At 44.3% G+C, this 14536-nt stretch overlaps 1 protein-coding gene across 1 annotated transcript in view; it reads left to right on the top strand.

The window, feature by feature from the left end:
* Positions 1 to 387: 387 nt before the first annotated feature.
* The window catches only part of SMCHD1 (structural maintenance of chromosomes flexible hinge domain containing 1), a 79624-nt gene continuing 65475 nt past the window's right edge, over positions 388 to 14536 (top strand). Inside the window, exons 1-3 of the mRNA XM_082753940.1 lie at positions 388 to 784; positions 13607 to 13682; positions 14153 to 14314. Coding sequence (XP_082610066.1) covers positions 554 to 784; positions 13607 to 13682; positions 14153 to 14314 — 469 coding nt within the window. The 5' untranslated portion in view covers positions 388 to 553. The remainder of the gene's footprint in view (positions 785 to 13606; positions 13683 to 14152; positions 14315 to 14536) is intronic.

Raw genomic sequence — 14536 nt, 5'->3', positions numbered from 1 at the left:
GGAGTCCCTGTCTCTGGGGGTGTTCAAGGAGAGGTTGGGCGTGGTGCTTGGGGACATGGTTTGGTGGGTGACGTTGGTGGTAGGGGGGTGGTTGGAGTAGGTATCTTGGAGGTCTCTTCCAATTTTAACGATTCAGATTGTGTGCAACAATGACAAACACGGACACTCTGAAACGACAACAACAACAACCACAACACGCCGCTCGACGTGCGCAGCCGCTCGAGTTGTGCCTCAACGCCCTCTGCGCGCGCGGCCAGCACGCGGCGGCGGCGCCCAGCGCGCCTGCGCACACGGCCGAGCGGGCGGGCGGGCGGGCGGCGGAAGCCTCGGCTCTGCCCCCGCCCCGCTGCCGCCGTGCCGGAAGCCGGGCTCGCTGCGAGGCCGCGGGGCGCTTTCGCTTCCCGGCGGCAGCGCGGCGCCAGGCGGGGGAGCTCGCGGGCCAGCACCCCCCCACACACACCCCACACACCCCCCACACTCCCCTCCGGGCGGCGCTGCTGCAGCTGCCGCCGCCATCGTCGCGGGCCGCTTTCCGCCTCTCGGCCTTCCCAACATGGCAGCGGCGGCGGGGGGCGGCCGCGGCTCCCGCAAGCCGGCTCCGTCCCGCAGCGGCAGCAACAGCGGCAGCCATAGCGGAGGAGGAGGAGGAGGAGGAGGAGGAGGAGGCGGCGGGGAGCGCAGCGTCTTCCTCTTCGACCGGCGGCGGGAGCAGGCGGACCCGGAGGAGAAGGTGCTGAGCTGCGGCAGGGACAGCTACCGCGCCTTCCGCGCCGCCGTCTGCCAGGTGCGGGCACGGGCAAGGGGGTGGGGGGGATGTGTGTGTGGTGGGGGAGCCCCAACGGCCGCCAACGGCCCCTAACGGTCGCCAACGGTCGCGCCTCGCGGGCTGAGGGGAGATGAGGGGCGTCGGGTGCAGCTCCCCCCTCCCCCCCCCCCTCCCCTCACGGGCCCCCTGGCGGGGCGCTGAGGGAGGGCGGCGGCGGCGGCGGCCCCGCAGCTCCCCCGTGTGGGGAGGGAGCGGCCGGCCCTGTGCTGTCCAAGGTGTTTGCCGGGAGGTGGAGCCGGGCCTCCGGAGCCCTGCTCTGCCCCCTCGGCGCCTCTCGCTTTCGGTGGCGGCCCGCCGAGGCTTCCGGGCGCTCTCAGGTGGAAGTTTCGTGCCGCTTAGTTTGCTACTTCAAAACAGCGACCCCTTCTTTTCTGTCACTTGCTGTCTGCTCGCTTGTGGAGAGCACGAACTCATCAACCGCCTTTATCTCTTTATCTTATATCCTTTAACTCGTGGTGCGCATCGTAAGCTGTGCACGAATTCACTCTCACCAAACGTTCGCTTTTGGTTCCTTTGCCCAGTTGAATTTCCACGCCGTTCTCCAGGCTGTGTGTTTTTGCAGAGCGTTGCTTGCTTTGCCCTCCGTCTGGACAGTGTTCACGGTGATACTTTCGTTCTGGGATGGGTGTTTTGAGTTACCAGGGTGGGCAGGAGTGCCTCTCACACACGCCTGCCTCTCCCTTGCACAGCTCTCTCCTGTCAGTGTTCAGGATGGCACATTACCGAGCTGCCTTGCTTTGCTGCTTCTCATCTCTGCAGCGTGCTCCAGCAACTTCTGTTTCCATGCCTCTTCCATGTCTGGTGGTTCACAGGTTTGGGCCTATTTAAAGGTTTATTTAGCAATAAACCATCAACATGTGCCATTCTGGGTTTTCTGATTTCAAAAACATATTGATATCAGGACTTCCTTGCCACGAGGCAGACCACTCGAACACAGCACTTGAGAAGTTCGGCTCTGCAAAGCAGAACTTGATGTTTTTGGATTTGGTGGCACTTAAAGTGGAATTTTCAAGTAGAAGTTCTTAGCATGTCAACACCCAAAACATTCTCACCACTCCTGGTAGAGTTAAGTCGTGTTTTGAGGTGTTAAGTCTTGTTTTGAGGTGTTAAGTCTTGTTTTGAGGTGTGAAGTCTTTAGGATAATAGAGTCCATGCTGTTAAAAACCTGTGCAGCAAGAACCTTGAATGATCATTCCCTCAGGGAAAGGGCATCTGTAATAATGTGTTGTCTGCGAATTCAGCCAGAGATGCCTCCATCACAGCTAATTTCAGCGAGGTCACACTTTACAGCTCAGAGCTTTCATTATCTTGTGGAACGTCTGATTCTGAATGCATGTCAGTTTCTCAAGGTAGATTGTTTGACATGTCCAGTAAATACTGGTACAGCAAAAACTGTCGGGCTTGGTGGGTTTGGGAAGTTTGGCGTCTGGTGTGTGGCACGCTGACAGTGTAGACGTTTTCTTGTTGGGCTTTTGGAAGAGTGTTCTGGCATCTCAGTTTTTGCCTCTGGCAGTTTTGCACACTGCAGTTCACCAAGCATCATCCTGCAAAAGGCAGAATTCCTGGCATCCCGAAAGTTGGAACTAACTACTTTCAGGAGAAAGATGATGAATGGATTCACGGGATCGAGACAGACTTTCCCCACTTTATAGTGCTGAAAACCTTTCAGGGAAGTGATGAAAGTTCAGGGGGAAAAAAAAATAATCTTTTTGATAAGCAAGCTTTGAATTGTTTAGATAAGATGAAGCGGAATGTCATCTTCACTTTTCTCCAATTAAAGCTATTAGAGACCATCTGAGTGAAAGATGAGGCAAACACAGTGTATCTAACAGCGTTTATTTCCACAGTTATCCTGTCTGGTGGCTCAGCCTCAGTACATGCTTGGCTTTAGATCTACTTTCATTGGCAGTTTGTCACACGACTGAATTATTCTGCTGTCACAGCTGGGGTGGGCATGCATTTTTCTGTATGCCAGCTGGCTGTAAGGATGGCAGTGTCTGGCAAAGGTGCTGGGTATGTGTTCAGCTGTTGGAACTGTTTTTGCTCTGAGCATCATCTTATGGCAGGAGAGTTACTTCAGATATTCCTGAACACATAAGAGTTAAAGGAGGATGTGTATCTTGGAAAATAATGTTTAAAGCTGATTGCAAGCTGAGAATATCTGAGTACTTGAAGGCATGGTCTCAGGCTGCTGCTTCTTGAGACTTATACTTTAATCTTTTTACAGCAGAGCTAGGGAAGTGACTGTCCCTCTGTACTGAGCTCTGGTGAGGCCGCACCTCGAGTACTGTGTTCAGTTTTGGGCCCCTCACTATGAGGTGCTGGAGTGTGTCCAAAGACTGCCAATGAAGTTGGTGAGGGGTCTAGAGAATAAGTCTTAGAAGGAGTGGCAGAGGGAGCTGGGGCTGCTTAGCCTGGAGGAAGAGAGGCTCAGGGGTAACAATATCCTCCTCAACAATTACTTCAAAGGAGGGTATAGGGAGGTGAGGATTGGGCTCTTCTCCCAAGCACCAAGTGATAAGATAAGGAAATGGCCTTAAGTTGCACAAGGGCAGGTTTAGGTTGGGTATTAGGAGGGATTTCTTCACTGAAAAGGTTGCAGAGTATTGGAACAGGCTACCAAGAGAAGTGGGTGAGTCACCATCCCTGAAAGGTCTTCAGAAAACGTGTAGATGTGGAGCTTAGTGTCGTGGTTTAATGGGGGGCTTGGTGGTGCTAGGTTCAAGGTTGGACCAGATGATGTTAGAGGACTTTTCCAACCAAAATGGTTCTATGATTCCTTATGCTGACATAAGGTAAGTGCATTCCTGTTGGTGTAAAAAATTGAGAGTTGAGACAGGTGGTTCAGCAAGTGAGACTTGGGTTTAGGAGCTGATTCATTTCCTCTGTTCTCTTTTTTTATTATTATTATTAAGATGTTTGTATTTCTGTTTTGAAACTTCTGTTTGTTTTGGTTTTGAAGTAGATACTTGTCACCTAAGGACTTTTGAAACTGTCCCCTAACAGCATGGGTGACAGCGTGGTTAGATGTGGCATTATATGGTTATAAATTAGCCTTTCCTTTCTGGGGAGGAGAGGAGAGAGATCATAAAACTATATATAAAAGAGGTTGGAGTGTATCTAGTCTTCATTATTCTTGCTTGCAGTGATCCTAAAGCAGTATCCTCTTAACTGAAAATGATCTGTTAGTTTGATTCTTCCATTTATGCACTGTAGAGCGTAGGTGGAGCATTCATGTAACTTCAGTCCCCAGAACCATGAAGTTTTGAGATGAATAAGTGAAATAAATAGGGATTTTTATCTCTTTGTGGGAGTGAAATTGCTTGCACACCTTTCAATCTTTTATCAGGTCTATGGCACTGTTTGCTCTGATGTTTAGAGTTTAATTGGAAGGTGATTGCTTGCAGTGAGGGGAATGGAGATAAGCAGCTAATCCCAAATTCCATCCGTGGCTTAAGTTGCCAAGTACTCAGTGAAGTTGGAACACCTCAGTTTGATGCTGAACTAGTAGGAATCCTTCCAGGTGCTTGTAGAGGGCACGCTGCTTTTTAAGCAGAAAGATCCCTGTGTTGAAAACTGCAGAGAAATGTTGTAACATGTAAAGGGGTATTTGAAATGAGTCTGAAGGGTGCCTTTGATACTGAATTCAGTGTTACTACATAATTATAAAATGGACTCATTTAATTTTGACACTTGTCATCATGGTGGCCACATGGTTTGAAGAAAAGTATGTGTGTACAGAGAGTAAAGATTTGTAATTTAAGTATATGCTTGAAATTTCAAACATACTTATAAGCCAAAAATATTTTACTTTAAATGTTTTGTTGAGCTTTCCGTTGTATCTTTCCCATTGAGTCCTTTCATTCTACCAACTGCTTAAAAAGATTCTTTTTCCAGTCCTCCATAATAAATTCCAGTGCATCGCTATGCTGAGGCAAAAAAAGGTGTTCATTGAAAGGGAGTAATGAGAGAAAAACACAGCTGTGGTAGGAACTCAAGAAATAAGTGTAATATTTTTTTTTTGTATTTGCTTGCCAATGCCTAATAAGTAACGTTTAATGACATTACTTGTGATCAATGAACAAGTATTAGCACCTTAAGCTGTTTATCACCAGAGGGTAACTCTTAAATCCTTTTAAGAGCTCAATGCAAGTACTTCCATTCTGAATAATGAAATCAATCCATCTTGCAATGATTATATTTTTGTATTAGAAAACCTATATTCGGTCACTCACTTTTCAAGATTACATGATCAGGAACTAAAATAGATAATGTTAAAACATGCCATACATACACAAAATGTAGGGCACATGTAAGACCCAACAATATTGAGATTTTTTTTCCCAAACCTGCCATACTGTTTTTCAGGCTTCACTGAAATGCTTGTGTGTAGCACCTTTGCTTTTGTTACTGACATTTCAGAAGGAAGAGGATACAGTTTGCATACCTCTGTGGGCTTGCAGTGCTATTTAATAATGTAATACCAATTATTACATGTATTTGTAAGGCTACATGGTTTTTAAGTTCACGCTCAAATTTGAACAGTGGTGATACTCAGATGCATAGTGTCTGCATTCCTTGAGCATGAGCTATCCAGGGGCAACTTCCTGGATGTCACAAAGTATTTTGCTTCTGAAGAGTGGCTTCTGAATCCTTGTTACTTTTATCAAGTGATGCCATACAATACAGTTTCATGGTGGAAGCTGCATGGAGTTGATGTTAACTTTGGCAGATAACTTTGTTATTTGTGCTTGTGAATTTTTGGTGAGAGTTACTATAAATGCGCAGGCTTTGAACAAGTCTGCTAATGGCAGCATGTTTCTTGTATAAGTTATAGGGTCTTCATCTTTCAGCGTAAGCCTTGCAAGACTGTGTAGGTTAACTCGCTGTTCTGGAAAAGATTTCTTAGATCTCCATATGTAGCTTCTTTAGAGAGCTTCTGTCATGCAGCTACCTTCTGTTTGTTTGTTTGTTTGTTTTTTTGTTGTTGTTGTTTTTTGTTTTTTTTTCTTTGTCTTTTTCTGCTATAGTTGTGATACTGTTTTCATGTGGTATCTTCAAGTAAAGCATCTTTTATTATTGATTTTTGTTCTACGTAGTGATGTTCTTAATGTTTCTGTTGAAGTATCTTTTTGTAAATACTTACATCAGTAGCCTCTGAAAGTAGAGAAACCCACAAGCACTACAGAGAGGGCAAGGCACTTCATGTTCTGCTCTTTTATCTTGTGCAATTTGCTCTTTAGGCTGAAGTGTTTGTCAATAAAGAATGTTTCAGAACGCTAATGCTCAGTGCTCTGTTTTGTAAGTAGGCTGTCTGTAGTGACCATCTGCCCAGGGGCTACTGAGTAATCCTGTATTTCTGTCATGTACAACTCTGAGCTCTGAGAAATGCTTACAGATAACTTCTGTTTTGAATGCAAGTCCTTTTCTAGAGACCTTTGGAACCTTTTTCTGTTGATATACAAAGATGTTTTATGTTTCTGTGATAACATTAATTACATCCAAATGAGCTTGCTCTGCTCATTTGCTCTGCTACCATGACTGCTTGGTATTAGGTCCTTGCTACCAGATCCTCAGCAGTTCATCATCATCTTTAGAGACCGACTGGGTGACCCAACAGCAGACTGGAAAAGTTTATCTGATTAATGCACATAGTAGCTGTTGTATGCAGCTGTTCTCAGTTACTTCCAGCAAGACATTAGTCTCCATTCAATATGTTTAATCTTATTTATTTGCTATCTTGTATGAATGACCTTAATATTATTCAGTTATATGAATAATGGAGAGATGTGATATAAAGATCCAGTAAGCGCAACTGAAAAACAGTTCTTGGTTTGAAAATCTGTGATTTTAGAATACATTTTTTCCCTTAAATGTGTTTTGTAGTTTCTTTCCTTTGCTGATCTAACAGATTTCTTTCCATTTGGACTGATAAGTCTTCTTAATGGTGCATAAAGCAGGATAGCTGACTGCTAAGTGTCCGTCTTTCAGGTGATAAGTTGGCAGGTAGCACCAAACATTCAGCCAATTCAGCCAACCTGCAACTTTGCATGCAATTACAAGCTCACAGAGCTTGGATGTGGCGTTTAGGCTTTTGTTTTATTTTAAAAATTCCTGAACAAGTTGCAGCAAAAAAACTCCTGCATCAATGTGAAATACTCAAAGTAAAGCCGTGTTTACTTATATTATGTAGCTGAGATACGTAGGTATATTCTGAGAAAATTAGTAGCTATAAAGGACAGCACTGAAAATGCCCATGCTGAGTTTTGGTACAATTAACTGAAGCAGTTCAGGTTCCCATTAAGAGGTTTGCACCTCCAGTCTGATCCTGGTAGCCAGAAAATTATTTCTGGGCTAGTTGCTGTTTTATGGAAGATGACTGCATGGCTGGTAAGTCTGTGTTATCTCTGGCTACATCGCTAAGCTGCGAGGCCATCGTTCCCCAGGAAGTTGCAGAGAGCCACGGGGCCATGCTGTGTTTAATGCTCCCCAAAATGCACTTTGCTCTCTGGGCTGCCAGGGCACGCTGCTGGCTCATGCTGAGCTGCTGCCACCAGCACCCCCAGGCCCCTTTTTGCAGAGCTGCTCTCTAGTGAGTCAGTGAGAATGTTCCCTTCCTTCAGTTTGCAAAGTTGACCCCGTCAATGATTATTTTATACTTTGCAGTGTTAGGTAAAATACCAGAGGACCACTAGAAGCAGACCGGTGATTCTTAACCTACAGTGTGTTATTTCTTCTTCATTTAACACTTAAGTCCATCCGTGTTGTTCCAAGCCATGGTGATATGCACACAAAGTTGGACATTTGGTTGTTGAACATCTTTTCCAAAGCAAATGGTAAATCTAGAGGCAAAATCTGTTGACTTCATGTTAAGTGTTGCCGTTGGCTTAGCAGCCAGGTAAGACTCACAGTGCATGTTCAGATCAAACAGGAAAATTTGCTTTGGGTGCCTGTGTGATTATATACAAGGGAATAAAAATGAAAGTGAAACCTGATTAAAGGAGTTTTAGCTGCTGATAAGGTGTCTGCAATCTGTGAGCTTCTGTTTTTTGTTAGCTTCTGAGGTTTTTTTTTGAGTGTGTTTTTAGTATATAAAGAAAGTCATCAATCACAGGTTAAATTGAACCTTGATTCTTGATTGAGATTTAAGAGTTAGGAAGATCACAGTTCATTGACACTTGAGATATATACACACACGCATACATATACTCATCTTAGCTATAAACTGCTCTGCTGAAAGCTTCTCGGATGTCTGGCATTCTTCATCTGGCTGTTTCAAACTCTTACCTTCTAGCCTGATATTCATCTCATGTCGTACACGTCCACCAACAAACTGAGAGCCATTAACTCTATTTACCATGAAACACAGGCAGCGCTTCAGGCTGAGCCTTCAGTTTATAAAGAATATGTTTCTTTTGTTAGAGTAAAGACAGCTTTTTTGCTTATTTACCATTTCATAGGTGCAGTACCTGGCTTCTTGAGCTAGGCAAAACAGGCTCAGCGCGGGAAATGTTTCTTAGTTTAACTTATTTCCAATTAACAGAAACCTTTGATTGTACTTTGCTGAAGGGCGATCAAACAAACATGTAGGGAAACACCTTTCCTCCCCCTTCGCCAAGCTTACTTTCTGCCCTATATTTCCGTTCCCTGATTCCCAGCATAAACTTTGCTTGTCAGCTCCTTTCGTGAGGCATGAGATAGAGCCTTGTGCTTAAGGGTTTCTCTGTGCCACTCCTCCGAGCTCCTTACTGGTTTTCTTCTGCTCTGGCACAAGCCACAGACCTGTGGGGGCGGGAGGGTAGACAGGAAACTCCCTGCTCTGACATAGCTCCTCCACAGGCCACTGCACTTTTCAGGTTATTGCTGCTCTGGCTTGGTGCACCTCCTTTCAACGTTGTCTGTAGCACCCACTGGTGATGTCTCCTGCTCTATGTCTCCTCTGTTGCTTCTCATGTGTCTTCTCCATGTCTTCCCCATTAAGTTTGAGCAGAAGCATCATCTGCTCCTCCAAGTGGTTGAAATTTTGGTGTGCGGTGGGTTGTCCTCATTGGTTTCATCTGGCAGTCACTCAGGGCAGTTCATGGCCTTCTCCCTCACTGGTCACTCCCCATGGCCCTCTGGGAACAAAACCCTGCAAAACACAGGCCGTGCTCCTCTAAGTGTAATTATCGTCTGTGACTCAGCAAACAATGTAAATGGCTCTTAAGAGTACAAAGAAAACAAGCTGTAGTTGTTTTCCTAGCCTATTCAGAGTCTGGTTCATTGCCATCTTCTGTGCTTTTTATTTTTCTGGTGTCTCTTTTTTATGGATGTGGCTGTGCATCTCTGTAACACTGCCATTTTTACATTTGCATGTAGTGATCCTACCTAACCAATCATGTAGGAGCCCTTGTCTTTTCAAAATGCATCCGTTTTCGTAGAGAACATACATTCATTTTTTTTCTCTTAGATTGTTAATTTGCAGTTTGTCTTGGTCTTTCCCAAATTATTTATTTTTTCTTTGTATCAAAAAAACCCCACATTTTCCATACCTCTTTTGACATAGCATCCAAGCACATTTTTGCTGTGAATGCACAGGGACACCTCTGAGTGTAGTGATGTTGTTGTACTCTTCAAGATGTTGTTGATGGAATCACGGAATAGTTGAGGTTGGCTGGGACCTCTGGAGGTCACCCGGTCCAGCCCCTGCTCAAGCAGGGCCACCCAAAGCGGGTTGTGTGGGATGTGTCCAGGTGGTGTTTAGATATCTCCAAGGAGGGAAATGTGAACCACACCTGGGCAAACTGCACCAGTGCTTAGGCACCCTCGCAGTGGGAAATGTGTTGCCTGATGTTCAGAAGAAACCTAAAGTGCTTCAGTTTGTGCCCATTGCCTCTTGTACTGATGCTGTGCACCACTGAAAATAGCCAGGCTCTGTCCTCTTCGCTCCCTCCTGACCCAGTGAAAACTCGGTAACCAAAGTTAGTAAGCAGCTCTTATTTATTACGGTGCTGGGTGTGTGTGGGATAGCTCTGCCTAACACACACACCAAGGATGACAGGCAGTGCGCTTACATTAGCGGGATAAATACGTATTCATTTCATTTCCATCTCTTGCATATTCATCAAGTCTCCAAAGACTCATTAACATAGGTTCCCTTCCCTATTCGCATGCATACTGGAGTCCTTGGGTGGTCATTGGACATACTCTGGTGGTCTTTTGATGAAGGCCAGAAGTCTTCCTCGCTGCTAAGCTTCTGATATTTCCTTTCTTTGACAGACTTCAGCAGTCAAGCCAGTTCTTCCTGGTTCCATTTTTCATATACTCCTTTACTCCCTTGTCTTTGGGGTCGTTAATGTACAATGTGCTAGCTAAGACCTACAGAATCAACATCCTTTATCTTGTTCCCTGTCTCACTCCCTCCGGGTATTTATAGATGTTGATAAGAACCCCCCAGGCCTCCTCTTTTCCAGTCTCAGCTCTCTCAGCCTCTACCCACAGGAGGAATGCTCCAGCCCCTTCATCATTGTCACAGTCCTTCACTGGTCTCTCTCCAGTGTGTCCATGTCTCTTCTGTACTGGGCAGCCCAGAAATGGACCCAGCACTCCACGTGTGGCCTCACCAGCAGATAGCAGAGGGGAAGGATCACCTCACTCAGCCTGTTGGCAGTGCTCTGCCTGATGCAGCCCAGGGCACTGTTAGCTACCTTAGCTGTGAGGGCACAGTGCTGGCTCGTGTTAAATGTGGTGTACAACAACATAAATACTTTAGACAAAAAGCTAGATTATGGTTGTGCATCTGGAAAATTTGTAGAAGAATAATCAAATGTATAATCTGAACGTGCGTTAGGTTGTCATATGAACCTTCTGAAGTCAAGAATTAGGTGCATTATTTGTGCTTATTTGAAAAAAGACATAATGCCAGGCTGAAAAGGGCTTAGCAGTGAGATCTGAACTTGATAGCAAGTCATCAAAAGATAAAATCTCTCTTACATGCTGGAGTCGTACTGAAAGATGAAACATGACAGAACACCAGCTGACAGAATCAACTGTTGAAGTAAATTACCCAGAAAGTTAATCTTTTTTCCAGGAATGACCAGCTCATCCTGCTGGAGGCTGCATCCACATAATGGGACACCAATTGAGCTCCCTCACTGCTACCAGAACCCTGGGCAGAGATAGGGAGAACTGAGATTATCAGGTGGAGGGAAGGAGGAAGCAAGTGAAGCTGTCAAACGGAACTTTGATAAGTTGGCCACAGTTTACAAAGCCTCTTACATTGCTATGTGGGTAACAACAACAGGTTGTCTGCAGTTAAGACCACTGAACTTGATCTGTGAACCTGTCTAGTAATTTATCTCCAAAGGACAACCAGAGTTATGCAGAAAGGAGCTGCCTCCAGTACATGGAGTAACGCTGGGCTCACCCAGGAAATGCAGGTGTGGAGCTGCCTACGAGCCTGCAGTTACATCAGCTTCATTGAGATCCAGTCGTGCAGTGAGTGAGAGCACAGAAAGGAGAAGGCTGCCCCTACTCAGACAGCAGGCTCGTGTCTTGTGCAAGGACTACCTCATCCTGCTTTCTTACACTTCAAATAAATCTTGGACTCTTCACAAGGTTTTGAAAGTAGAAGAAAATTTGGGGGGGAGGGGGTGTAGAGAAAACAGGGAAGTTGTTTTTATATCTGGAAGGAAAATATGCTAATCTGTGCTCTCAGATTCAAAACTCTCCAGTCCAGTTATTCACTGTTAACCTCCAAGAGCATGGTAGGATGTTAGTATTTTTAAATGCTTATTTCATAGAATCAGTAAGATTAAAAGAAAAAAGCCCTCCAAGATCATCTGGTCCAACCATCCCCCTACCACCAATGTCACCCACTAAACCATGTCCCTAAGCCAACCTTTCCTTGACCACTCCCAGGGATGGTGACTCCACCACCTCCCTGGGCAACCCGTCCCAACGCCTGACTGCTCTTTTTGAGGAGAAATGGCTCCTCATGTCCAACCTGAACCTCCCCTGGCACAACGGGAGACCATTCGCTCTAGACCTACCACTGGTTATCTGTGAGAAGAGGCCGACCCCCAGCTCCCCACACCTTCCTTTCAGGTATCTGTAGAGAGCAATGAGGTCTCCTGAGCCTCTTCTTCCCCAGACTGAACATCCCCAGTTCCCTTAACCACTCCTCACAGGACTTGTGTTCCAGGCCCTTCACCAGCTTCGTAGCCCTTCTCTGGACACACTCCGGCACCTCCATGTCCTTCTTGCAGTGAGGGGCCCAAAGCTGAAACCAGCACTCAAGGTTTGGCCTCACCAGAGCTGAGTACAGGGGGACAATCACCTCCCTGCTCCTGCTGGCTGCACTGTTCCTGATAAAAGCCAGGATGCCATTGGCCTTCTTGGCCACCTGGGCACACTGCTGGCAAGCATCACCCTACACCCCCAGATCCTTTCCCTTTGCACAGCTTTCCAGCCATTCTGCCCCATGCCTGTAGTGCTGCATGGGGTTGCTGTGGCCAAAGTGCAGGACCAGCACTTGGCCATGTTGAACCTCACCCCATTGGCCTCTGCCCATCTTTTCCTTGTTCTGAGTGTTACTTTCCTGCACAGCTTTGCCATATGGAAATCGGTGCAGTGTGAGAGGTTAAGTTGAAGTGACTTTTACATAACAGTTAAAAGTCTAGAGTAATTATTATATTTTTGAGTCTGAACATCAATCACTTCATGTCATGTCCATTTGTTTCATTTGTACCAAGTGCTATGAGAAATCTAATAATTTGTTGTTGAGGTATTTTGCTAATGGATGCCAGCTGTATCTTTAACGTGGTAGCAACCAAGGTGAAAGTAATTGGAAGATAAGAAGCAGACTTCTCTGACAAAACCTTAAATGGTGGTTTAAAAATATTTTTGAGAGTTTTAGCACTAGGTATAGAAAGAAAGAGATATGGGAAATGATCAGAGCAGGTTGCTACATGTAGTGCAAGAGCTTCAGGGAGAGGTCTGGCTAAGACTGGACCTGTTGGAATCGTGACCGCAGGCTTAAAAGGGTTGATGGAGTTAAACATGACCAGAGTTGGCTTTCACCAGACCTGGAGTCTCAAAGATTTGGAGAGGCAGTAAAAAAAAAAAAAATACAGATACCTGATACGTTATTTTCAGAAAGAGATATTAATGTTGGTTGCCAGGGTGCAGAGATCAGGGTGTGTAGAGACATGTACGTAGAGGCATGTAGAAAGCAGGATAGAAAGTCCAGAGCTGCAGAAGCATTCAGAAGTTGGAAAGAGCAGGGGGCAAATGATTTAGGTTTCAAAGAATATACTCGAGTGTTTTAATGATAAAGAATTTTCTAAAAGCAACCTTAATATTCCATGTATGATACATGTATAATTGGAAAACAAGTATTTCAGCATGTTTGGTTTAATGCCTTCAAGCATAATTAAATATCGGTCACCTAGTTCATTACTGTTCAAGTTGTGCAGTCTGAGGTAGGACTGTTAGTCTCGTTATTCAGCCTCCGAGGTGAGTACCTGTAAGACAGTTCCTCCTTCTTAAATTCCTGTTCCCTACAATGTTATTTTAAGAAGGCAAATCACTTCAGCTAAGTTGAGAAAGCAAACAAAGTTAAGTCCTGGAATTAGTTTTTTCTACTTCTGGGAGAAATACCTAGTTGCTTTTTAGTAATTTGTGGCAAAGTGAATAGAAAGAGCACTGTTTTTTTTTTTTTTTTTTTTTTTTTTCCTCCATTTATCAGAACACTTGATGGAGTAGTTTCTTATCGTAACTAAATGACCTCTAATTTTGTAGGCGTTTGGCATAGCTTCTGATGAAAACTTTGTTATCACCACAACAAACAGGAAAGAAATTACAGAAGACAACTTCAGTAAGTATCTTAGAAGGCAAAATAAATACAGCTGTCTCTTATATTGACTGTAAAGATCACATGATACTTTTTTTTTTTTAACACTATTACATGCAGCAATTAACTGGAAATAAAAATTCTGTAAGTTTGTCAAGATTTGTTACAACATTGAGTTTCACAAAATTGAAAAGTTTTTAACAACTGATAGTATGTTTACAACTATAAAAGATATTTTTTTGTACTTCCATCACAAATCTGTAAATAATAGGAAAAATGGCTCATAAATAGCTCCTACCAGAGAATTATTATTATTACATTATTAAGCTTGGAAATGTGGAAAGATTTTAAATTAGGTGTTGTGCCAGGAGGCTGGGTAGTCATAGCCTAAGCAAATACAGAGAATACTTGAGGCTAAACATGTACTGTTTCTTAGAAGCTGATGAGTGCAGTGAACGCTCTTCAGTATACTTTATATTTCATCTTTATTGCAGGTGATCTTGTTCAGGATGGAGTTACTTTATATCTACTACAGTCAGTTGATCAAATGCTACTTACAGCAACAAAGGAGCGAATTGACTTCCTGCCCCACTATGATACACTTGTCAAAAGTGGAATGTATGAATATTATGCCAGTGAAGGGCAAAATCCTTTGCGTAAGTATTTGACAAAATAATCTTACATAAATTGTTTATATGAATGTAATGGTTATGAATAATGTAACTTGTAGTTGCAGCTGGCAGAAAATACAGTTTCAGTAGCTGTAAAAGGAAACTTAATTATGGTGTTTAAACAAATGGTTCTTTGAAACATGACTTTGTCTGGATTCTTTCATGGCCATTTTTACAGAAATACCTTCCCAAATATATGTGTAAGAA

The sequence above is a fragment of the Aythya marila genome (genome assembly GCF_965140915.1).
Source record: "Aythya marila genome assembly, chromosome: 2".
Lineage (NCBI taxonomy): Eukaryota > Metazoa > Chordata > Aves > Anseriformes > Anatidae > Aythya > Aythya marila.
This window is presented reverse-complemented; position numbering and strand designations above follow the sequence as displayed.